At 37.2% G+C, this 25,291-nt stretch overlaps 1 protein-coding gene across 50 annotated transcripts in view; it reads right to left on the reverse strand.

Moving 5' to 3' along the window:
• HDAC9 (histone deacetylase 9) overlaps nucleotides 1–25,291 on the reverse strand; it is a 452,700-nt gene that overhangs the window by 186,677 nt on the left and 240,732 nt on the right. For 33 of the 50 annotated variants that reach the window (XR_015277469.1, XM_086854892.1, XM_086854888.1 and 30 more), the window contains 5 exons: nucleotides 16,198–16,326; nucleotides 14,215–14,330; nucleotides 8,437–8,559; nucleotides 6,199–6,409; nucleotides 5,571–5,788 (listed from right to left, as the gene is read on the reverse strand). Coding sequence is in view for 49 of the 50 variants with exons in the window: in XM_086854892.1 (XP_086711018.1) it covers nucleotides 5,571–5,788; nucleotides 6,199–6,409; nucleotides 8,437–8,559; nucleotides 14,215–14,330; nucleotides 16,198–16,326 (797 nt within the window). In the remaining variant the exon portion in view is untranslated. Of the gene's footprint in view, nucleotides 1–5,570; nucleotides 5,789–6,198; nucleotides 6,410–6,839; nucleotides 6,888–8,436; nucleotides 8,560–14,214; nucleotides 14,331–16,197; nucleotides 16,327–25,291 lie in introns of all 50 variants that reach the window. The other 17 variants (XM_086854879.1, XM_086854870.1, XM_086854825.1 and 14 more) reach the window with 1 other exon arrangement.

Here is a 25,291-nt window from a genome sequence, read left to right on the forward strand (position 1 = left end):
GAAACATCTAATTTTATATTTTGTCTCCTAGTGGTAGTACTGCATCTGGAGACATGTGAAGATGGCAGTTTAGAGTCAGGATTTCTATCTACTCTATCTAAAGATGGGTTACACAGCAGAAGTTTTTCTTAATGAAACACTGCTCATGTCCTTTCACTGCACAGCTGAATACCTCTGCTCACATGTTTAAACCTTTCACTTTAAACCCCCACTTGCCATTTTTTTCTGACTTTATCTGCAGCTATATGGAGGATCTTCTCTTAATTATAATACATCTTTTCTTTTGTTTTGTAAAAGTGATTGCTTAATCTGAGTTTCAGTGGGATTATATTTAAAAACAACAACAAAACCATAGTTTATTTCCCTAATAAATTAAGGGTTGCACATATTGGTTATATTTTGCCAGTATACTTTACTAATATCACCTATTCCAATTTAAGTGGTCACTAAAAAAATGTCTTCCTGCTAATGTAACCTATATATTTTTTTGATTTATCTACAGGAAATTAAGCTATAAGGGATATGCATGAGTCAAAGTAAATACTGTCAGTGGGAGAGGAAGTATTTACAGACATCAAATCCACTGTATAACTGCAAGACTCCAATCAAAGAAAAAGACATCAAACATATCCTAACCTGCTTGCCTGTACAGAAATATGGAAGACTAAATAATCTGGGCACTGCAATAGACAATTTTATAGATCCTTCAGCTGCAGCCCTTGTTGTTTTCTTCTTTGAAATTATATGCTTGTGAACACAGTGTCTCAAATAAAATGTCTTTACAAAAAGACAAAATCACAAAGTCCTGCAACAGCCAACCAGCACATTGCCATCCTTAATTAACTGTTCATTTTAAATACATGGCAGTCATTTCTAGGAACTCATGTATATTCTTAGAGAACACTTTTTCCCCTTCTCCCCTATGGCAGGTTACCAGCTATGTGTGTTGTATGTACATTGTTAGCTGCACTGAAAACAACTTGGCACCTGCTTCCTCTTGTCTCTGTTACTCGTGTAGTACCTATATTTCTAAGGGATATATTTGTCTTTCAAAATCATTTTTCTGCATTATGGCTTAAACATTAGTTCCTTTCGTTTTGCCCAAAAAATCCCCTGCCATTAGCAATATTTGAAAGGGTATCTCTCACCTACAGAAGATGTAAATCAGATTTGTAAGCTGCAAAGCCAAAATCTCAGTGCAGTATGTTTAATGAAGCTAGGTTGATTTATTACTGCTGAATCTGGTCTTCCACATTCCATTAAATATTCCATTAAATCATTCAGAGAAGGGAATGATTAATCTGGGGTTAACTGTATCTTTCCAATATTCCTGCTTGCAATAAATAATACTTCTATTTTCCAATCAACTTAAATTTCTGTATTATTTTTAATTTTTTAATAAGAGATATTAACTGAGAACACCATCCAAGTACTAATGAATATTCACTTCCTGTATATTTTTTTTACTTCACAGGCTTTCCTGGTCACCAATTCCCTATACAGAGAAGCTTTAAACCAACTGACATCCTAGAATGAAAACTGAAATTCAGGTGTTTTCTTATATAAGCCTTAACATTATCCATACACCTCCCTTACTTTAGAGCACACTACCAACTGCCCAATTATTTTACCCTTTGCTTTTCCAATACAGAGAATTTTAACGTTGAAAATTGACAAAATGCTACAAATACACAATTTATGAACACAAATAGGGTTCCTGCACTGATCAAATAAAATTTTGGCCCCAGTGAAGACTTCAGCTTCAGTAGAGGCAGGCCTTATTCATCATACATGGCAAAAATAACTTCTAAAGACAGATGGCTTTGTTTGTGTACTCTTCATATTATGATTTCTGAGATTTTCTTGAACACATTCTGGTAGGGGCTTTGAATTTAGATTAGTTAAATCAAAATTCTTGTTTTTTCTGCAAGTGGCTGAGTCAAATCTTTCTAGATACAAATATGCACAATAATATCAAGATTTTAAGTTTCTTTATGGTAGTAGTGGTCTTCTGGTATCCAATTGCACTAATTTTAACTGGGGGTTTTGGACTTTGGTCTCCCTTTATTGAGCAGAATGAAGATCTGCAATGGTGATCAAAGGGCTTTATGAGGAAATAAGCTGTCATTTGGACAGAAGTATATTAAAGCTGACAATGCCAAAGCTGGTCTTCCCTAAGACAAGCTGAGTTCAGGTTACTTCACATCCATTATTAATTCTGGGACAAGGGTTTTTACCTACTTTTGGAAGAGATGTCAACATTTGCAGAATGTTTTCAGAAGGTCAGTATACTAGATCCCACAGGTATAAGTGTCAGACTTCAGTGGAGACATATACCATTTCCCACATCAAAAGCCAGGCATCTGACAGCTGACCAGAAATAATCCATAGGGGATCTCCTCTTTGCTAGTAAGGACAGAGGCACACCTTTTGGCAATGATTTGTTTCTTTTCAGAATGTAAATGATCCAGGGGAATCCTTTACCTCTGACCTATGTTAGATTTTGCTTGTTATCACCCTTACAGCAGCACTGATTCTCTTTAGGAAAAAAAAAGGGTTTTTTTTTAATACAAGATAAATACAAGAATAATGGGGTGAGGAAAAAGTGGTTCTCTTCCTCTTTTTGTTGTTACATCTATAAGTCAGGCAAAGAGATCAGACCAAAACCAGTTATCAGGGAGTGCTGATACATGCCCTATCATCTTAGCTCAGGGCAAACACTCAAATTGTGGGTTCAGTTGAATACTGAAGACTTAAGTACTTGAAGACCTAAACATAAGAAATAAAATATTAAGGGAAATAGAAAATGAAAAAGATTCATTTGCTCTAAGATCTTGATCAACTAACATTTCACAGTCTTGACAGTTTAAATGGTTCTGGTCTTTTATTACCAAAACTTTTAGGGTCCTTGAGTATTCCTTATTAAATGAAACCTATGCATTTTCCATGACTGAAAGGGTGGGAATTATACCTCTGTGCAGCCCATGAACAGAAGAGTAAAGGACAGAACAACAGCAAAAAACAAGTTCATGTGTTCACTTAATACATGTCCAAACTTATCCTAAGAAATAAAATATGTGATTGCTTTCTTACCTGGTGTTTAAAGTTTCAAATAACTATAACTCTTCTTTGCAGAGTTTGATTTTAAAGCTGTGCAAATTATGTAATGAAAAAACAACTTCAACTGTGAACAGAGTTTTAAGTTTTTAAGTTTTAAGACTGAACAAAGTATATTCTACCACTCTAGCAGAGTTCAAAAACCTTATGTAGTCACAGGAGTTCAATATGAACTTTTAGCTAAGAAGATAGCTTTAAATTCACTATTTAAAAGTTACTCCATGACTGATCTTTTTTCCACTCTCTTGTCTATTAGCTACCCTTAAATTCCAGATTATAAAAATGCTGTAAGTATATAAGGAAACTCCCTGGCTTTCTGTGACACTGAGATTTTTCAGCACTATTCTCCAAAATGGTTCCTCTAAGAATGGAAAAGAATCTAGATGCTGCAAACTGTAAAGTCTGATAAACCACACACATCCTCAGAAAACCCACTGCTTCTCTGGCTGCAACATGATCTCATTCGTCCTCAGGCATTTGCTGCTCTGAGTTACTGTGCTCCTGAAGAAGCCTGGTTGCTCTGGGAGTAGGAGTAAGGGAGACTGAGAAGCTGTTGGGGAGAAAGTAGGTTATGGATGTTCAAGGCAGAGAGAGGCCCCAGGACAGACTTAAATTTCCACTCTCTGCATATGTGTGTCGCCTATACTGTAAGAATAAGAGCTAGATTCACGAGTTTTGTCTCTTCATCACAAAGAACTGTTTGAGAATGAAGGCATATTTCAAGTATGAGAGGGAATTATTCTCATTAGCATGTATTTTCACTGTAGTTCAACAGAAAAAAAAAAAGTTACTGAAACAAGCCACAAACCACAAACCAACTCCAATCTTTTTCCTTCCTTACCCCATCTATCTCTGGTAAGATGCAATGCATTCCTCGTCCTACGTGACTAGAAATATATGGTTATGTGCCTCAAGTTTAATTTTTCACACTGGGGAAAAAATGCTCATATATGTCACAGCACATGCCCCAAATGCTATGGTAGAATTTATATCAATAAGCATATTATCTAAGAAAAACATGTCAGTGGGGTTCTTTGCTTTGTGAGGAATGCATGAACTGATGGTTTTGTAGTACAAAGACTCAGTACTGTAGCAGTTAAAAAGTCTTTTTAGACAATTGAGGGAAGGTGAAATATTTTCAAAACCTGAGGCTACGAGATATACATATGCCATCTTGATTAAACATATGGAATGCATACTCAAAGAAAAGCCAACTGGAGTCCTAGTTGAGTAATCAAAACACCCAAGCTGAGAGGGGTTAACATGCAAGGATCAGCTCTGAACTTTGAAGTTTTCTGGTCTTCATTTTTCCTAATTAAGACAAGATTTAATAACCAAACCACTGTACAAACTATGTACTTAAACTCTAGGTTTGTTTCTAATTTTGTTGGGAATTCTTAGTAGATTCCAAAGAATCAGTAACCCCTGGGAAATTTACCCAGTAAGTAAGGTGGACTGATATTTTTTTTTTTTTTTTTTTTTACTCCTTAGGTAAAAGAGCTGAACATCCACTTTTCATCTTTTTTTCTTTAACACTGCCTCTTATATATAGTTATTGAGTAACACTAAAACAAAAGAAGACAACTAAAGAGGCATAATTAGTATCTTTGTAAAACTAGTGGAGCTTCAGCAAACAACTTGTGGAAAGCTGTGTACTAAGCGCAGAAAACTGTTCTCCAAGTAAAAACATGCATTTGCTTGCGTATCTTGATTTCAGAGCAGGTAACAATCTGTTTTTGTTGTAGAAGTATTATTTCCTGATAAATCTGTTTAGAATCTATTGCTCTTTGTTGATAAATGGATGGTCCCTTTTCTTCTTTCCCCTGCCCCTGCTCAGAATAAGGTGTTACTGTACAGGGAATCTTGCACTACACAATTCAACTCTGTGTCAGATACCAGCAACAGGAGAGTTTTCACTTTCTCCTTATACAGTCATTTTATATCACCATATAGGTGACAAACTTTCTTGTTACTCACAGAGAAAAGTCAGTTTGATAAACACTGAGTAAAAATTTCTCCAGATGTTTAGGAAGTTTCTTATATAAACACCTAAATTTAATAAGGTGATTTGAGTTCAAATGAGTTATCTATTTATGCAGCATTCTAGTCCACAATAATAAAAGTTTTTACACAATTCAGAAGCAGCAAGTGGAGCAATTGCTGCACCTCTGAAGTACACGTCAATTTTTAAGACACTATTTACCATTCAACAGGAAAACCCCTGTCAGGTAAAAATGTAAGTTGCTTTGAGCTCTATTTTGTTGAACTGTAGCCTATTTCAGAACCTTAAAATTAAGATCCATACAAATGTGTATATCTGCTATACATAAACAAAAAAGATACTCCTGCAAGAACCTCTCTATTGTCCGTGAGGACATGGCACCAATAACTAAATTTCACTGTTAGTTTTCCACCTTTAAATTTATTGGAAATTCTTTACTTTGGGAACTCACCTTATTCATGTGGATCTGCTGCTGGTACTGTTTCTGCTTCTCCAAAAATTGCTGATGTTGCTGCTGGATGACCAGCTGGGCCAAAGTACTCTGAGGAAGAGGAGCTGACTGGGTTCTGTTCAGTGGCCTGTGACGAGGCAGTTTGTGGGCAGCTCTTATGCCAGGTGAAACTCTCTCCTTTGCTGCTAAAGGAGACTGTGGATGAAGAGGAACCGCTCCTGCAAAACAGGGACATTTCACTCCCCTGTGGAAAACAACAAACTAATAGTTTAACAGGAAAGAAAGCTTTCAGTAAGAAGAGAGGTGTACATTGCAGAACTCTGCATCTGCACTGATGCAGTGGGACGTGTATCACGTGCCTCGCCATGCTGGGAAGTTCAGCTGCTGCAAAAGAATGTGATGAAGTAATCATATTCTTTTTTCTGTAATCATTGAATTCTTTCAGGCTAACAAACTGGAACAGAATCACTAAAAGGGAAAACAAAGATGCTCTCCTTTTTTATTCCACCCTTCTACTTTTCCCAAGAGTTCAGATGTATGGTATTTGTATTACCGCATTTAGTTTAAACCGAACACAAATGTCATTAAAAATATCTTAAATTACTATTGCCGGAGCTTTGATCATTACCAGTCACAAGAAGTTTTTGCTGTCTCATTTGTTCTTTCAGTAACAGATGTTGCAAGAGAGCTTGGTGGCTGCTGTTTGGCTTTCCCTCCAAAGCAATGTGAGGATGAGTTGATGATGGAGGAATGTTTCCTCCATACTGTCCAGCCAAGGCCACTCCTTGTCTCAGTGACGGAGTCTCCCCCTTCTGCTTTTCTTTGAATGACGACGAAGCCTGTCAAAGAACAACAGCATAGGTAACTGCTTTCCAGAGAAGTGGCCATTTATACCTCTGCCTGATTAGATGGTCTTATGTCTTCAGGAACACACACAGAAGGAAAGGTTAACATCCCTATCTTACACTTTGTGAGATGAAAAGGGAGGACATGCTGGTTAAATGTAATGCTGTGAGAAACTGAGTAATGAAACCAGTCGAAAAAAAATCAGCAATAAAAGCCAAAGCATAAGGAATTACTAGTTAGAACATTATTAATGAAAGGACGGGACCTATCCTTAAAATTCCTAAAGACCTTTGCACAGCCTCCTGCACAGGAAACTAGAGGATCAGAGGAAATAGTTTGCATTTAGTTTGGAATAGGCAAGGCTTGGTTTTTCACATAACTTTCCATCACACAGCAAGCCAATCAGCAAAACAAAGTAGTTACCTGTAGTAGTGGGAAGCTATTACTTTTCCTGGAGCACTCCCTGACTCCCTGAAGGACAGCACAAATGTAAGTTTTACCCTCCGCAAAGCAAACTTGTACAGTTAAACTCTCGTCTACAGAATCATCAAGAGCTGTTGTATGTGTGTGGCATTTTGAAGCGCCTTTTAAATTACACAGTTATTGATTTAAAGCTTTTGGAAGTTTTGGCCCTTCATCATTGCAAATGTACTTTATATTGCTTTGTTCTTTGCCTATTTAAAAAAAAAAAATCTTGAAACGGCAGTTCAAGCAGAATAACAATTTTCACAGCAAGAATAATAACCTAGCAGAAATATGCTTGTTGAGGCTTGCAGATAACCACTTATGGTAAGTCATGGTAAAAACAGTATCTCTGATAATATGAATTACATAAATTCTAAAGTAAAGGTTTTCACCAATATTTTTTTGGTATATGCTTACTTCACACTGCTATCACCCTCCCCTGAAAAACAAACACCAAAGTAAGCTTTACATTCAATTTGCAACTGCTTATTCTAGTAACAGAAATAAACATTACTTGCATAAATCAATCCCTTTGTTTTTTCTAGTGCCAAAAGTAGTATTTGGTGCTAGCTGGCCACATCAAAAGCTTATAAGAATTTGAGTGAGAAAATGAAACATATTTTCATTTCTTTTTAATGTTATAAATTTACATTGAAGCTAGTTATATTTTTGTGAAATAGCTAAGAAATTTTTGATGATATCCTCTCAGAAGTAAGCACTACTTTTCATGATGTTCAATTTTTCCATCTTTTAAAAACAATAATTTTCTAAGACTTTTAGAGAATTGATTCCAGGCTTACACAATTTTCTTTGTGAATTTCTGTACCTGATGCTAAAATGTTAGATTGCAGCAATATATTATTGCTAAGAACAGTAAAAGTATTGAAAAAGCCGTAAAATAACAAGGAACATTGACTTGGAACTACATTTAGCACTGGAATTAAGCATTATTACAAACCATAGTGGATCACATAGATTTAATTTTTTTTCACCTCCACTGAAACCAGTGGTTACAACCCGTAATTTCACCATAGAAGTTACCAGTTTCCACCATGTTGTATAGAACCACCATATAGCAGTATTTTTACTTTTTTTTTTTTTAACTGAGCTAGAGGAATACTACATTCTTCTTCTACAGTGCTTCAGCCCAGGTTAGGTCATTACTGAAATTTCATAAAAAGTTACAAGTGCTGTAATTTATCAGGTAGAAGTATGATTATAATTTAAACTTTTATACTAAATAATCTCCTCATATTTTTATACTAAATCTCTTCATATACTTCTTGCCATATCTGAAATCTGTTATCTGGCATAAATGCAATGCATGTTGCCCATACTTAGCTAAGGTCTACACTGGTACTTGTTTATTTTAGATCAATGAATATTGCTTTCAAGTTGTGCCCTTAAATGTTGCCCAGTGCATAGAGAGGTCTGGTTCCTGGTTCCTACTCTGAATTTCTTGTGTTCCAAAATGCTAAAAACATAAAGAGAATAATCAGAAAGTAGATTTTCTGGAAGCAAGTGTATGCAGGAAGGCTTGAGACTGGTCACTTACACTGATTTGAGGTTGTATTGCTGGAAGTCCCAAGGTAATGTTGGGCAGAGAAGGGGATGTGTACAGACTCAACAAGTTCACTGATTCATCCTGTATCAAAAGGCGTTGCTGAGAAACCAGGTGCTGGAATAAAGGGGAAAACCAACCAAAGTAAATCTCCAAGCTTTTTATCTTGGTTATTTTATGCTTGTATCGCGATACACTGAAAGCCAATTATGTACCAGTCATTGGTTTGCATCCCAACAGAAAACTGTCCCTGTAAAAAAAGTTCTTTTCTTAAGAAAACAAATTATATGTATCAGGGATTATTCCTTGGTTTGTAAATCAAATTTCAACGCAAATCTGAAATCCTGAGGATTCCTAGACCATCTTATCAACTTCTCACCAACTCAAAATCAGGTCTTCTCATCAACTGGACTTTCACTCCAAGAAACTCAGTGGGAATTTATCCAGTGAATTAAGGATTATATCCAGCTGAATCACGAATGGATGTATCAAACTTTTACCATGGTTTTTATGACTTTTTGTTGTAAGGAAAAAAATGTGGTTTTTAACTAGTCCATGTCTTTTGTCAGCCAGACATGGGGACGTTTTTGTTAGCCAGACATATGGGGATGTTTCAGGCACATTATTTACATTACATGGAAATTTTATGTAGAAAGTAAGACATTATTGACACATCTGCCATTTAAAATAACAGACTGTCTCTCTGTCTGCATATATACAGAACCAGCATCCTGCCATTCTCTGATGATGGGATACTCCTCACAGCTTTCCTAATCCATTCAAGTTAAAATTTTTAACACTTCTTTTGAAGACTTGTTATATAGTTTTCAGGGACATGGAACTGCTGATATATTTTTAATTACTTTAAAATAAAACCAGACATTCTACAAAGATCAGCCTTTTTATTTCCACAGATTAATTGAGAAGAAACATAAAAAGATTACCACATCAGGAATCTTTTTGAAGCCTTTGCCTTTTCGCTTCAACAGTGATATTTTTCAACATGTGGTCTAGTAAAGTTTCTTGAATTATATTTTCTGTTTAACTCTTGCTTCCCCCCCAGAACTTTGACACAATAAGAGCTACAAAGGTCTTATTAGACTTAGGAACTCTGGCATGATATGGTCCCCAAGGGAACAACATCCTTGAAAAAGAATACCCTGTGTAACAGTATGACACAGTGACTGCTTTCTTCCCAAACAAAAAGCATATGGGACTCCAATAATAGACCACCTCCAAGAGGGATACTGCACACTCGGGCTTTGACTAAAGTAAATATAATAACTTGTCAAGCATGTTGTGGGGAGCTGTAGATTTTCCCCCGGACAAACCTGGAATATCAATTAACTCTGTAAAATACTTCGTGTTAATACAATGCAACTTCAGACCATCAATGAAAAGTGGTTAAGCACAAAAACACAGGATGTTATTCCAAAACATAACCTTCCTCATACAGTTTGTTTGGAGATACGACCTATCACTGAGACAATAACAGTAGAAGTCTATCCCTGTAATTTTCTTTTGGTACCTAGGGAATGTCAACAGATAGCGTAGGAAACAAAGAAGCTCCACTTGTATATTACATTAATTCCTGGCTAACAGTGTCTTGCCTTGATAACATCCACCTTTGACCATGAATAAATGCAAGTATGTCAAGACTATGGAGATACTATGGAGGGAATCTACAAATATTTGAGTAAAAAAGGACACTCTAATGTGCCTCCTAGAATAAAATCAAATTTGTAGCAATGGCAGCATTGATACAAAGCCACTTGAAAGATTTATGTTTAATATTTGGGTTTTGGTATCCCACTATTACCTTCTAAGATCTGAATAAATAAAAATAACAATGGCAGGGTGTATAGCAGTAAAACACACTACCTCAGTAAGGACAGGCATGATTATTTCATCAGGTAGAAGCAATGATGTTATTTACCAGGAATTTAATATTGAAGACAGGAGTTAATCAGTAAAAGCCTCTTAATTTAATTTCTAATACTGCTAATAACCTGTCATTTTCATTCTGGCAGGTGATTGATTTTAAAAAATACTTTCAGGTAATATCCTAAGCATCAGTTTAACCTCATCTTCCAAAATAAATGCAGTAGTCCACCTGCATAGATTAGGGTCCTCTGCGTATCACAGAATCCCTGAATGGGTAAGGTTCAAAGGGACCACTGGATGTTATCTAATCCAAGCACCCTGCTCAAGCAGGGTCCCCCAGAGGCAGAAATTTGTGATCAGAGCTTTTCTTTCTACATGGTCAACAATTCCTTGCAATGGTGGCACATGCAGGAGTTGCCAAGAGAGTAATTTGGCAGCACAATGACTAATCCATGTCTGTGTCCTGCATGCAGACATGGTGGTTTGGATTGGCACTTCAATTTCCCCAAAGAGTAACTTGCCCTACTTGCTCCTCTACGTACCTACTCATTGGGTCCACAGATCCTGCTTACTGATGCTTAAAATAGCCCATCAACAGAGTTCTCCTCTTTCTTAAAATAGAGTACAAGAACTCAGTGTAACAGTGCACGATGATCAACAAGTGACCATCAACAACCCTGCCTGGGCTGTGCTGTGGGACCTGCTGAGAGCAGGAACACCTACGTGTGCATGTTTATATGTACATTTATAGATTACAAGGGGAAGACAAAATGGTTTGGCTTTAATGCTCGTCAGTTGTGGAGCTAATTGCCACAACTTACAATATTCACAATTACTTACACTTGTATTTCTTGAGGCTTTTGGGATGATTCTTGAAAAAATTAATTTAGACTCTCTTTACATGCACTTGACACAAACCTCATGAGCTGGTCAGAAATCTACACTTTTTTCCACTGGCTCCCTACAAAAATCACTTCAAGGAGCTTAGTATTAAAAGCATGGGGCTGTGAAGTTGTACAGAATAAATATGTGTTTATCTGTCACATATATGATTTATATCTCCTGTATAATCAAGTGATATTCTAGGAAATACTGTTTTCCAAAGCACAAATAGAAGAAAGAAATTGATCTGAAGCCCAGTTGCACCAACTGGAAACTTTCCATTGCCTTCAATGGCTTTTGACCAGACCGTGAATGCCTAAAATTAATCATTTCACATGACTAAAGCAGGTTGTCCCTCTGAACTCAAGGGACATGCTGTGCAGGGGCTCAATCCTGCTTGCATTTCTCAGGCAAGTAAGATTTAGCCCCAGCACAGCAGGGTGACCTGAAAGTGTATGGCATACTACAGGAGACAAATAGCTACTGCGGTGAACCTTGATGATACTGGAGACAACTGCGCCTAATAAAAACAGGATTTTATTTATAAGGTGCAATTAAAATCCTGAGTTCAACTTTCAAGTTTCATATAATGAGACCAGTGTTTTAACAAATGGTAGTGAAAGTACCATTAAGGGAACTGTGATAGTAAAAGATTATCTGGAAAGCTGCAGCATGTGCAGTTCACCTTTGTTCATTCAAAAAATTGCAAACGTCTACCCACCAGACTGTCTGCTCCAGAGAGTAAACCACTCAAAATCTCACTATTCCAATGGATGTGGTAAAAATACTTTAAAAATCTGTTTCATTACTGATAATGCTCTAATTCTGTCCATGCACTGGAGTGTAATCATTTACGGTACTGACTCATGTTTTACTGGTAAATTACTCTGTCATAGCAACCTGTTTTTCCCCAGCAAAAAGTGTTTTATTTGCTGCCATGAAAACCACGGCTATCCACCCACTCAGATATGAGCATAACACTTACTGCAAATGTCACAACAACGATTATGAAACAACAGCAATGTGAGTCATACAGAATTACAGAAAAACAAGTGATATTTTGGGTGATTTTGGAACACTCATCCTGTTTTAGAAACTTCTGTACTTTGTGAATCTGATTAAAAACTGATTAGCTGTATAGTTTTTGAGATCTGGCTAATACTAAACTAGGAAAGAGATATGTAGGAGTTTGGCTGCTGTTAAACTACCAAAGAAAATCCCACTGAAATAAGAGTCAACGAAGCTGAGATTTATGGAAAAATGTTTGAACCCACAGGAACACAGTACTGAGAGTCAAGTAACCAGAGAGGTAAAGAAATCCCCAACTGGATCCAGAAGTGGAAGTCTGTAGAGACAGCTTCTTAGCAGATTTCACCAAGTGAAGTGACCAATGCCAGCAATGCAGAGCTCAGCTTCCAAAGGGAAGTTTTAGGCTCCTTTGAGCATCTTTGATTGTATGTTGGGGTTATCATTTTTGATGTCTGACACAGAAGCGGCAAATATGCAATGCAATGTTCTACTAGCTAACAGAATTTAACTGCTGGTTCTTGCTTCAACCTTTCCAAATATCCCCAGAGACCACCAGCCTGACCAGCCTGTATTTCTGATGGTACAAGTGTCCAGAAACTGTAATATGCAAAGTCATGAGCACCATGTATCAGTCTGAGACATAAATGCCCTTCCATTTTGTAGAATCCTCAAGTCAATAAAAGATCCAATTGGATAAAATTTCCTGTTTAATACAGCACATAATAACACCCACATATTAACAACTTCTATCTAAAACATTCCCAGTAATAAAATACACAACTTAATTCCACTGAACTAGGATCTGATCTAATCCTAATGATGGATCTTACTCTGCATCATTTAAATTTCTTTGCAATCACATGTGGGGGGCTATGAGACAAGACCACATGTTAGCCATCAATGCAATTTTTTTTTCTTTTTGGTTACGGGCCAGAGAGAGGCTACTAATCAGTGTGCAGAGGTCACCCACCTGCCCCCTGGATCATAGTTCACACACACAATTAATTCATTATGGGGAAAAGTCACTGCTGGAGGTTGAACTGCCCATTCCAGGGGTTTTTTTTTTTAGGTGAATGTCCTGCCACTGACCTGGAGAAATAGCTCCATTAACTAAAACTCTGTTAATTCAAATTTTCTTATGAAATTTTTCTAAAATAAAATTCATAAAACAACAATTAACAGGAAACCTTGCCACCAATGCAGGAAATGCAGTAAGTATAGACTAGAATATTGTGGAATTTGAGCCTCTCTTAGTCAAATTAGTTTACTGTCCCTTTACAATATTGCCATGGAAAGCATGACTTGGGCATGTCATCTGTGCTAAATGAGGTTTATCACAACTGATTTACCATCTGCATTCCTGCTGTTATAGGCACGTATGTATGAAACAGAATAAGGAGTAGTTCAGATTCCTTCCGTTTACAATCTCACTTTACAAAACAACTATTCAAGAATTCTGGCATGACATTTACGGCCTTAAGCACTGCCCTGATAAGGAAACAGATACAGTAAAATAAAAGGGAGATGTGACAAGGATTTAGTCACCTAACTTCAGTACTATGATTAAAGAAATCTACTTCAGCATCCCAGTACCTGGGACCACCTTAGCTCTCATGTGTTAGGATCACCAATGCTGACACCACTGTTTTGTACGCAGGAATTCTTTATCAGCATTCAACACTGAGCACTTCCTTCAGGTCACCCCAGAAGGAAATATTCTATAACCAAGTTCCTTCCACAGCTCCCTCCACTCTTCCAGTAGCACTACTGCTGTTTTTCCCTTAAATTTTGTAACCACAGAATCTTCTGAGCATGTATCTCATACATAAAGATATATCACATATATAACATACTGTGATGTCAGCCTGTAGCGTCCTGGTATCCCAATTAGTCTGCTTGTAAGTATGATCAAATCAAATTTCCCATCCTATTCAGTCTACAAACCTGAGCAATTACATACACAATAATGAGTCTTACCTCAGCTTGAATATTAGATGGCAAAACGGAGGTTTCATTTTCTGTTGTACTGCTGGTCGGACCATTGCTTGGGGAACTGGGACCTGATCCAGGGGAGCTGCTACTGACTGAGGATTCTGAAAAACAGATTAAACATACATGAATTTCACTCTGGAAGGCAATTAATAATCCTGATTATTTATAGAATCTTTATAACATGAGGCTTTTTTGCTGTTGAAAAATATCTGTTGGTTACACTATTTACTTACATTAAAAACTCTTGATTCATCTTCCATTTCTTTGGTTTTCTTTCAACAACTAACAAGGAAAGATACTCTTGATCTTTCCCCTTCTGATCTGTCTGTGCCACATAAGAAGAATTTAGTATTTATTTTTCTCAGAAAGATAGTTATGATACTCAGTATCAGGCAGAGACAGAGTTTGTAATGAGTAAAGAAAAGAAACTCTTTCCTTTTTAATTGTACAGAGCCCTGGCTCTGGAAGAGATGAGGCCTACTGCCACTCCTTCTACGAAGGGGATGAGTCCATCGTGGACAAATCATTACATACACAAGTACTAATGGCAAAATATACACCTTCACTACATGTTTGGCACAAATATGATGGAGTATTTACAGTATGTAAATATTAAGTATTAAAATAGGATTCGAAAGCTGCGTGCTATCTTGATTTAAAATGTCACAAGTTCTGTTTAAGAAAGGGGGAGGGGATGACCTCATTGTATGTCGTTGTATTGAATTATTCTAATTATACACTGATACAAATTATATTTATGGAATGGAAACAGTTAAGAAGGTTAAAGAAGGAAGAGAAAGCCACTAACGGAGGTAACCCTCTTTCAAGGAATAGCTTTCAAATTAAAGCACTCAAATTAATTAATATCTAAATGTGGCACCTAATATTCTATAGCTATTTCTCTACTTATCCAGTCTTTATGCTTTAGTTCATATGCAAAAATATGTTTTCACTTTGACTGAAATCACAGGAGGCTTCCCTAGCTGTTACTTGGATCTCTCACTCTTAGATTTACTGAACTGACTCCATACCCAGCTATACAAACTGGCCATGTAGAAGTTCTTGCATTGTATCTTCAATAGGTATCAGAGAAGTGGAGACACACAAACTTAATAATTTTTTTTTCTCATTTTTTAAAAATTAAAATAGCACCCTTTTGTACAAATAGGCATTTAAATAAAGAGATATTTTCAATTTAGAGAATAAAAAGCAAGGGGAAAAAGACTTCAGGCAACAATGTTTAACCAGGGTTATGAAAGGTCTAAACTGTCATATAGTCAATACTAATAATTATAACAGCAATCTGAAAGGCTCCAAGTTATTGTCAGAGCCAGGAAAAGAAGACAGCTATTTTCATGTTTCAATGAATCAGGAAAAAACCTCCAGTGATAAAAATTTTACTTTATAAACTTCTTTTAAGTATGCAAACTGAAAAGAAATCAGCTAGAACTAAGGAAGTGGATATTAAAGTCTCATAGAGGCTTCAGCAAACAGAATTTACAAGTTAGCTGTAGAAAAATTATAATCTGGAAATAATTTGTAAGGACTACTTATATATTATAAAACAACTACTTTGCTTAGCAACTTTCATGCTTACATTCACATTTCTGTTCCACTTGAACACATGACATCCTGTGTAAAGCTGTCACAAGAACTGCACACACAGCGACATCAATGTGTTTGTTCAAGCTGTATTTTAATTCCATCTTGGTGTGACATAATTCTGGTGTATCAAGTGGATTCAGATATATGTTGGATAGACTAGTAACGATTAATTGCATTAAGGTATGGCCCAATCACCTGAAAAAGCCACTAATCTACTAAATATCAATGCAAAATCGAAGCAAGAACTGTCAGGATGAGGCCAAATACTGCAAATGCTCATTTTGTTTAGTAAACAGTTTCAATTCTGAAGTACCACCACTATTCTGTGAGCTGTGGCAACAGAATTTCCCCATTCTTCATTACCTGTCACCTCAAAAAGACGCTTCTTGAATGAACTGACATTTCCATCCTTCCTCCTGAGTAAAGGACTGCTTCTTCTTTCTGTCACCTTTTGTTTTAATCTTGAACGTACCTTCAAATTGGGCTCTGAAGCTGGAAATGGAGAGAAGAAAATTTGTGACTACAAATCCAATTCCTGGCTTGTGTCAGACACTGACACTGTAGCACCTCATCTGATCCAAGGAGGGCATGGAGGCAGAGATTTTACTGCCCAACCTTCCCAGTCATCCTGTTGCTCCTCATACAACTTCATTTTAGATTGGAAGCTAGGAAAGAGTTGAAGAAAGCTGAAATACTTTGGATCCCAGTATTTTTTTCATTCCCTTGCAACTTTGAAGTTACCCATTAATTATTGTTACTAACGTAAGTATTAATAATAAATGAATGCAAATTAAATTTATATTACTTTTATCTCTCTTGTAGGTGGAAACTTGGAAAACACGTCTTGGAAGCTGGAACACTAAATGGATTAAGGTCTAATTGAAGAAACAGAGATTAGCCTCCACTGGTGCCTTTTGATTTCTCTGAGAAATATAAATTACGACAAGCCTTGCTGGCAGAACATTTCTTGGTCAGTGATTTTAGGTCCAGAACTTTAATGTTTTCTGAGTAACACACCGAACAACTAGATTTATGACAGTGTCCTAAGAACATTTACAGAGAAAAATATATGCTCTGAAAATGAAGAAGTAGGGTTGATTCCCAGAAAACCTAGGATTATATATAATGCACCTTGGGCAAGTTCCACCTTTGTTTCCTTAATAGACACAGTCTTTTCACATGAAGGTCAGCTCTGCTGTGCTTTATATTTTGTAGTATTTTTAGCATGATAAAATATTTCATGTAGTAATTTATTTGTTCTTCAAGTAAACCCTGTATCAAACAGACTGCTAAGAGCTAGTGAAAGATAATTGTGGAGTAGAATTTGTTTATATTTCCCTTCCTGGAACTGAGGATTGGCTAAGCAATATCTCAAAATAGAGAGAGCTAGAAACTGGGATCAGTTCTCTTTCCTATGCACAGACTTAAACCCAGCCACAAAGAAGGAGCAAGAGTTAGCAGAAAACCAAAATGCATGGTATCTTCACTCAATTCAGAAATACACCGTTCGTCACTTTGGGGCAGGAACTCAATCCTGCATTTTGAATTCTAGTCTCTGCCCATCATGTCACATTGCACATCATTTTTCCTTCTGTCCCACCTGTTCCCTCAGGGAAGGGGAGGCTAGAAATGGTCGCTGGAGGGCAAAGGGGCTGCTCCTCACTGCAGCACTGCTGTGACCAGCAGTACCTGTTGTCACAGGCTGACTTTTGTCATGTACCACACTGCATGTGGCCAGGGCTGCCCTCTGAAGACCCTGTGCCTTACATACATTTCAGACCAAGATACACAGGCTAGCACAACGCTGGAAATCTTTAATAATAAACATATTAACTAGAAATTTATTTTTATCACCTGCTACCAACCACTGTTAAGATGAATGGTTCTAACAATACAGTACAGATGACTTGTTTACTATCTGAGATATCATTTGCAATGAAACTGAAAATATAATAGTGGGCTCTGATTACACTACATGCTATCACCACAGATCTTACCAGGTGTGATGACATTTAAAAGAAAAGGTTCTCACTCCTTTTGCACTTACATATATTTCCATTTCTACTATTCTGTACTCTTTATTCTGTATTCTGTCTGTACATCCATGACAGATGAACATGATACAAATCCTCTGCAACACTCACTGGAGAAATTCTCCACTTCTATGTAAATGTTTCATGCTCAATCACAGCAATTCCCTTTCTATTTCTACCAAATTCCCATAATTTTCTGCATCTGACTCCATCATATAAGCACAGAAAATAAAGTCAATGTATGAAATTATGAGCCATCCAAGAAGATGCATGAAAAAAAGCAACAAAAATGGAAATAAATATTGAATATGAAATGGCATAGAGAAATTGGTTTTAAAATTATAAAATAAACCTCACAATACAAATCAAAGCCAATGTTTGAAGAGTGTTTCTTTCAAATTCTGGCTTCCCTGAATTTTCTTCCTGAGACACTGCCAGATCCTAACATGGTACTTACCAGGACTCAATGACTAGCAAAAAGAATTCTGGTTTCAGTCAATGAAACATAGAGATCTAAACAATATGAAGGTGTCTGGTCCAATGAAAAAAATGCAGAACCCAACAATGGTTTCTTGATTCCCAGCAGTGGCTGAGGCACTGGCTTGGTGTGTGACTGTAGAGGTCACTGAACAATCCTGCTCCTCCAAGGCTGGGGCAGAATTACTGTTCACTGCAAGAGGTATGGATCACAACAGCACCCCTATGTGCTTCAGTGCACTCCTACATGAGGGCAGTAATAGACATCTATAATTATCTACACTCTTCTGACAGTTAAAAAGGCAAAATTAAGTATTTTAAACTTCAAATATGGAACTGTGGACTGCAATTATAAACATATATACACATACATACACACTGCCTCGAAGTATATATGTAAGATCATATAGAACCACTTTTAGTCCTTTAAACTCTGAAATGTGAGTATTAGCAAAAAGTGAAAATAAATTCTTCAAACATTTTTTTTTTTTTTAATTAGACTGTTTCCCTAGTATCTGGAAGACACTCGGAAAGTCTTAGCAAATGGCCCAGAATTATTATAATTAATTTGCCTTATGTTTCAAATGAGTATTTGGCTCAATACTTTAACTAGTGGCTTTTAGAAGTGGTTCTACAGAGGGGTAATGTTCAAAATAACTGTTTTGCATTAGCCACCCTGTAAGTATTTTTACTGCACATTATTTGCTCCTTTGCTCAGCTTAATTAGTTCATTGCCATGGCTGACTGTGTTCATCACACAAAGGCATTCTCCATGGGAAAAACTGTCACATGGGGAGTCAATGCCAAATAACTTTTGAGGCTAAAGATTTACTCCCCAAATTGCTGCAGAGTAGCTTTCTTAAGCAAATACAAGCCCCTAAGAAGTAACATTTTTTCTACAGTAATATCAGAACATCGAAAAGATCATCATGGAATCTATATGGTGATTCAACCATAAACCAAGATACAGACACAGCAAGAAAACTAATGCATGTGGTTAACTTTCTATACACTAACCATCCCACTGGAGTCCAGAACTCAAAACTAAATTCTACCCCATACAGAAGACATCCTGTACCTCGCCCTCCTGAGGAAAAGAAGCCTCTCTAAATGCTGGAGGTGTGGAATGGTGTGGGTTTTGCTGGGTTTGATGACTCCAACTACAGTGGACTGAATCTTGGAGCCCAAATGCCACAGACAAGAGAAAAACAAGAGCACGTGCCCAGGAATGCCACCATGAGGACAAGGAACACAGGATGGCAAATTTTCATGGCAGAAGTCTGGTTGGTTGGGCTGTGAATCAAAAATCTTAGTAAGAAACAGTATACAGCTACTATCAGTTTAGCTGGTCTCTGTTTAGCTAACCTCTTTGCTCCACAAATCTTTGCACTTCTATTATATTTAGCACTTTAGGAACAAGTAATAGTCAATTGCCACTTGGAGAAAGTGAACATGTATTATTTGAAAGAGTTTTGTTGCAAAGAAAACAAAAAGACACAGCTATTTTCTCTGAAGGCCATCAAAGCCCATGTCAGTGTTCTCAACAGGAATCAGCTGATTTGAGTGATCCACTTCAGAGGATTTCAGGAAAGACTAGTCTGAAAATGACTTTGTTCACGTAGATGTAGCATAATTTGTAACAATGAGATGCTGCAGTAATATGGCTTGTTCAGTTGTATTGCTATTACATGGCTTATTCCCTTTTTAGTGCTGGTAATTATGGACTCGTATTACTCTTTAAATGATTCTAAGTGGGAAATAGATATCAAAGACAGAAAGGATTAGTTTAAATAAGAGCAGAAGGTATCACAGGCAATCAAAGGATTGGTTACCTAACATTTTGCCATGACTTGTAATTTTGTCTACAGATCTAAGAACTTTGGCTGTAGGTTAAGGAGAAAAACAGTGTTTAAATTAATTTTCTCATACTTTATGGTGGCTTCATGAAGGAAAAAAAAATAAAGGAACTGTACTGTCAAAAATGGAAAATATACAGGCTTCTATGTAGGTACACATTCATTTCATCACATGAGCTATCACTGATCAGGTGAAAAAAAGGTAGTCTCTCCTAAGGAACATGGTGCTCAAATACAAGCACAAGAGATAGGAAAATGATTTAGTGAAGTCATTACATCCTGTACTCCACTTTGTTTAATATTAGCAATTAGCAGATACTAGCATACAAGAATATAGCCTGGGGCCAGATTGCTCCCAAATGAGCTGAGGTTTTCTTGCCAGGGCTTTGCCTCACTGTTTCTTTTTATTAAACATACAGAGATATTTAAGAAGAAGGAATGAAAATCCTTTTTACGCATGGGGAGAAGACATATATGAAGAGAATGTAAAAGACAATAATGCACTACTTTCTGATGGTTCCTGGAACACAGTAGTACTTTTGTATCAGAAGAGTGTGTGCCAACTTCAAATCAGCATTTAATGAAGCCAGGCAGGAAATGGGGGATGGTAGAGGGTGCATAGCAAGCAGGTCCTCATCTTGAGGCTAAAACCATATATAGGAAGCCTAAAGAACAGAAAGTGAGCTTTTGTCCAGATTCCAAAAGGCTCTAAAGTGAAAGCATTTCCTTTTCCTCACAAGCAGGCTGGCTTAGAAAAGCTGTGGGGCAGTCGAGGTAAATGATGCTGAATTTGGCTAAAAAGATTCCAACACCAACATGAGCAACAGTGGCAAAACTGACATCCTACTCAAGAAAGATAAACTGTTCGCCACTGCCCAGGCATCAACTGTTACCACTAAGATCCTTTTTAAAACAGCAACCTGAACTTCCCTAACATAATTAGGTCACCAGAAACAATTAAAAACCAAAGATTTCAAGATCTTAAAGCACATCTTCACAGGTATTCCCTGTTTCTTTAGCCATAGTTTTTTTTAAATCATGAAGAGTCATATGTGATACTGATTTGAATATATTCTGCACCATACTGCATGCAGGAGTTTGATTTTTTTTTTCTGGCTCATATCTAATAATTATCAGTAATTGAATACATAGTCAAGAAATCTGTTTATTCACACCACAGTGGGTTGCCTTTTTTTAAATCCTACTGTATTAAAAACTCATGTACTGACAAGGATTTTGGGCTGTACAACACACCACCATAACCCTCCATGCCGAAGATAGCTTAAAGTTACAGCACAAAATGAGGATGCATGGATACAGGCCATCAGAACTGCAAAACAAACACTAAGATGGCACTGGTTAACACAATGGGGATATTGCCAGCATACCACTGGTTTACCCTTTGTCAAGTTTCTTTCTAGCACTCTGGCAATTAAATATTTTCAAGACACTGTATGTGGATAATGAGATAGCTTAGAGATTTCTGTTGTGATTTATCCTGAAGGAGCAGAGGAAGAATTGGAAAAATACCACGCTGTGAAGAGATCCTCATTTTGTCAGGTCTACTGCATAGCTGAACAGGTTCCTGGGTGCTGTGGGGTCCCAGTCACCCTGGTTATACACATAAATAATAAAGCAGCCTGCCTGCTTATGCTATGGCAGGACCTGGAGACCAAAGGAAAGGTCAAATCCCACATTAATACTGCAACAAAACCAACCAGAACAGGCATATCTTAGGTTCCTAAGAAGCTGGTCTGAAAGCTGCAGGCTAAGAAGAAACTTCCCAGTTTCCCCTTCAGCTGAGGTAGGTAGAATCAAATGCACAAGACAGCCCTAAGCACCACCAGAAAGGGTAAATGTGAAGATAATCTGGGCTTCCTCAGCAAAACTATGGATGCAACCAAAGCCTGGCAGAAAGCTAGAGAGGCAGAGGCACACAGGTCAGGAACAAAAGCTGTTTCCAGCTTCCTCAGCTGCTTTGTGAAGAGCTGTGAAGGAGCCTGTCCTTCTGAGAGACCTGGTGGTCTCACAGCCTTTACGACACGTGGTTCTCATGAACATGTAACTATTCTCTGCTCTGAATGAAGTTTCTGATTGCTGCTCTGCCTTTCTGTAGGCAGCCACAGAGTGTTTCAGCCACCTGCATGTGATTATATAAAGCATAGGCAAGATGAGCAGTGCCTCTTTGTCTTCATACATGACTGACTGATATTTGCTGTAGAACACCACATCCCAATAGATGATAACATTGGACAATGTACACATGGACATTCTCCCCACTGGATGACAGACTGGAAGAGATGGTAGTAGTCTACATGTTGTATTATTCTGTGGGTTCAATGACTTCTCAATTCTGATGATTTAAAATGCCGCTTCTGAAAGAGTTTTAAATTAGATTAATGAGAGTGAAAGCTATTCACGCATGTCCTCTAAAGTTCTTCCAAGAACTACATGGACCTGATTGCTGGGTGGTCCCACCATGGCAGGAGAACCAGATACAGCAGCACAGGATGGAGATGCTTTGTTTTTCTGGTTTGCATCACCTAATGTGTTTTCAGGATATACTGAAACAGTTTCCTGTAAAACCATTCACTTTATAGGGAGTGCTAGTCATATGTGAAACCCTTTAGTCCTTTGCTTTATTTTACTTCTGTAACAGGTAGAATGCTTTATTTTTTCAGACTAAGGTAAATATCCATTCCCTAAATAAAAAAACAGGTTTAGTGAAACACATGGTAAAAGAGCTAATTAGATTACAGGGGATCTTGCAGCCCTTCTGCTCTCTTCAGGCTAAGGAAACCAATTTAACAAGATTAGCATATTTTCATTAATTTTCTAAAGCAGGTTCAAAAATGAAATAGTCCCTGAAGCTTCTTTAAATATCTGACTTTTCTTAGTTATTCACTGCAGTCTGTATGAAACATAAAATATTTGTCTCATCATCCATGCAAACAAGTGTTATCTTTCTAGGCACAATTTAATGAGTTAGATGTAGAAATTACTTATTTTACTGCTTGGATTTAGCCTGAATTGGAAATATTGAATACCTGAGCATTATGATGTATTTCCTGCTGATATATGTTCTTCATCTAACCTATATGGCAGAAGAACATGTCTCTTGATAGAATTTTTAATAAATTCCAGTTTTTAGCAAAGAAACAGCATCTCCTTCCATTTGCATCACAGGGTTATGCAGGAGTTTCCGGGAGGCCATGGTTTTACTGGGCCTTACAAATCCTCATTACATCAAGACCGCTGAAACCATGACATTTCACCACTCTGTCAGGTTCGTTTTAATCTTCTTACAGGTAAAATAATATCCTTTCCTAATAATAGTAGGGGATTAAAAAGCAAATACTACTATTCTGTCTTGAACCATAGAATTAAGGAACAAGGATAGTTTAAAATTAATTTTCATCTTCTCTGCATGTCATCAAATTCTGTAATTTTATTAGACCTTTACAGCACTTTCTGGAGCCAGCTCGCATCTGAGCTCTCAGGCGGTGTAGAGGAGATGAAACAGGCACTTGAATAGAGGGTATCCCTCATCTGAATGGTAATAATTCAAAAAAATAAATTAAGATATGCATGACTGGCAGTCCTCCTTGTTAGGTCTCCACTGGTAATTCTTACCCTTTCTTCTGGTCATCTATACCAGCTAGCTGTAGCTGGGAAGAAGTAATGGGAATACAATATCCTACTTTCTGCAAATATAGCAAATCCCATTCCTCAGTCTAAATCCTGCTCCCAAATCCACTGAATCCCAAGAAAAAATATTCTGTTCAATGAAGAACTGCCACAGATAATCCTCTAGCCCCAAAAGTCAAGGCTTTTGCCATGGTCACCATTTGACCCCTAGATACATGATCTATTTTTTATAGAATAATCACGTTCATGATTGTGTTGTTCCCCAAGCCCCATAAAAGTCGGAACTAGTTCATAGGGTGTTTAAATCCCACAGATTTTAATTTAGAAAAATATCCAGCAGTGGTAACTCACTGATGTCAGGGAAAAGGTACAGTCCAGTATTTCATCAACCTTCAGAAATTCATGATGAAACACCACCATCTTCTCCCCTGGTTTAACAGGGCACCCGTGTCATCGGTAAATGTGAGCAGGGTAGGTCTAGGCTGCTGAATCGTACTCTGCAGTTGTCCAAAGGCAACAGGATGCCAAGAAAACAAAAGCAACCAAAACACATTATATCTTGCTCTCCTAGCAGATGAGAACCATTGGCCAAGTTCATCTCAAAAGTAGGAAGGCAATTCAGCTCCACTGAAGAAAAATGAAGATAAAATTGGCTGCAAAGTTGTTTGGACATTCAAGACACGTTTGTCTTCTTGAACTTCTGCAGGCAAGGCCAACTTTGTGAAAGTATCGCTTCGTGTTAAGCAAAGTGAGAAGAAAAAACCCATGTTTGAAGTCTTAATTGGACATCCCATACTACACCTTCACCACTATACTGAATTAAAATAAATTTACTTTTAGATAGATTCTTATGCTCTAGGATACAATTCCAGTCCCCTACAACTTAATTAGCTAAATATACAATGTAGCCTTCCATCTGGTAGAGTAATTTAACAAGAATAATTGTGCACCACCATAACTCAACGAGACACTGAGGAAAACCATTGAAATGCTATTTCCTTTCCTTTGGAAGAGAATTATGTACAATTTCAGCATGCTTTGCATTTCTAACAGTTAAAGCCAACAGGGAGGTATCACTCTCATTTATATTACTTTCCCATGAGAAAATCAAAAGCAAAGTACAAAGCTTATGCCTTTGCTCATGAATGGCTCTGTAATACTCACTTGGCTTTAGCCACAACATGTTATTTGGCAGCTAAACCCCTTAATTAGAGTTGTGGGTTTGAATAGATTTTTCAGTGAAACCATGTTTTGCAGGATTTTGGAGAAGTGCAGTCTTTACTAACCGGTATCTTCTATTTTGGATGATCCCATACCATGTGATTTCCACTTTTGACTTCTCTGTTTCTCTCTTTTTGCCATCTTTTAGATGTTCTTGTTTACTTTTCTAAAAGTTTTCAACTCTCCCTGCTCTAGATACTGTGGAAGAAAAATCCTAGTCCT

Source organism: Cyanistes caeruleus, chromosome 1 (assembly GCF_971803275.1).
Source record: "Cyanistes caeruleus chromosome 1, bCyaCae1.hap1.1, whole genome shotgun sequence".
NCBI lineage: Eukaryota > Metazoa > Chordata > Aves > Passeriformes > Paridae > Cyanistes > Cyanistes caeruleus.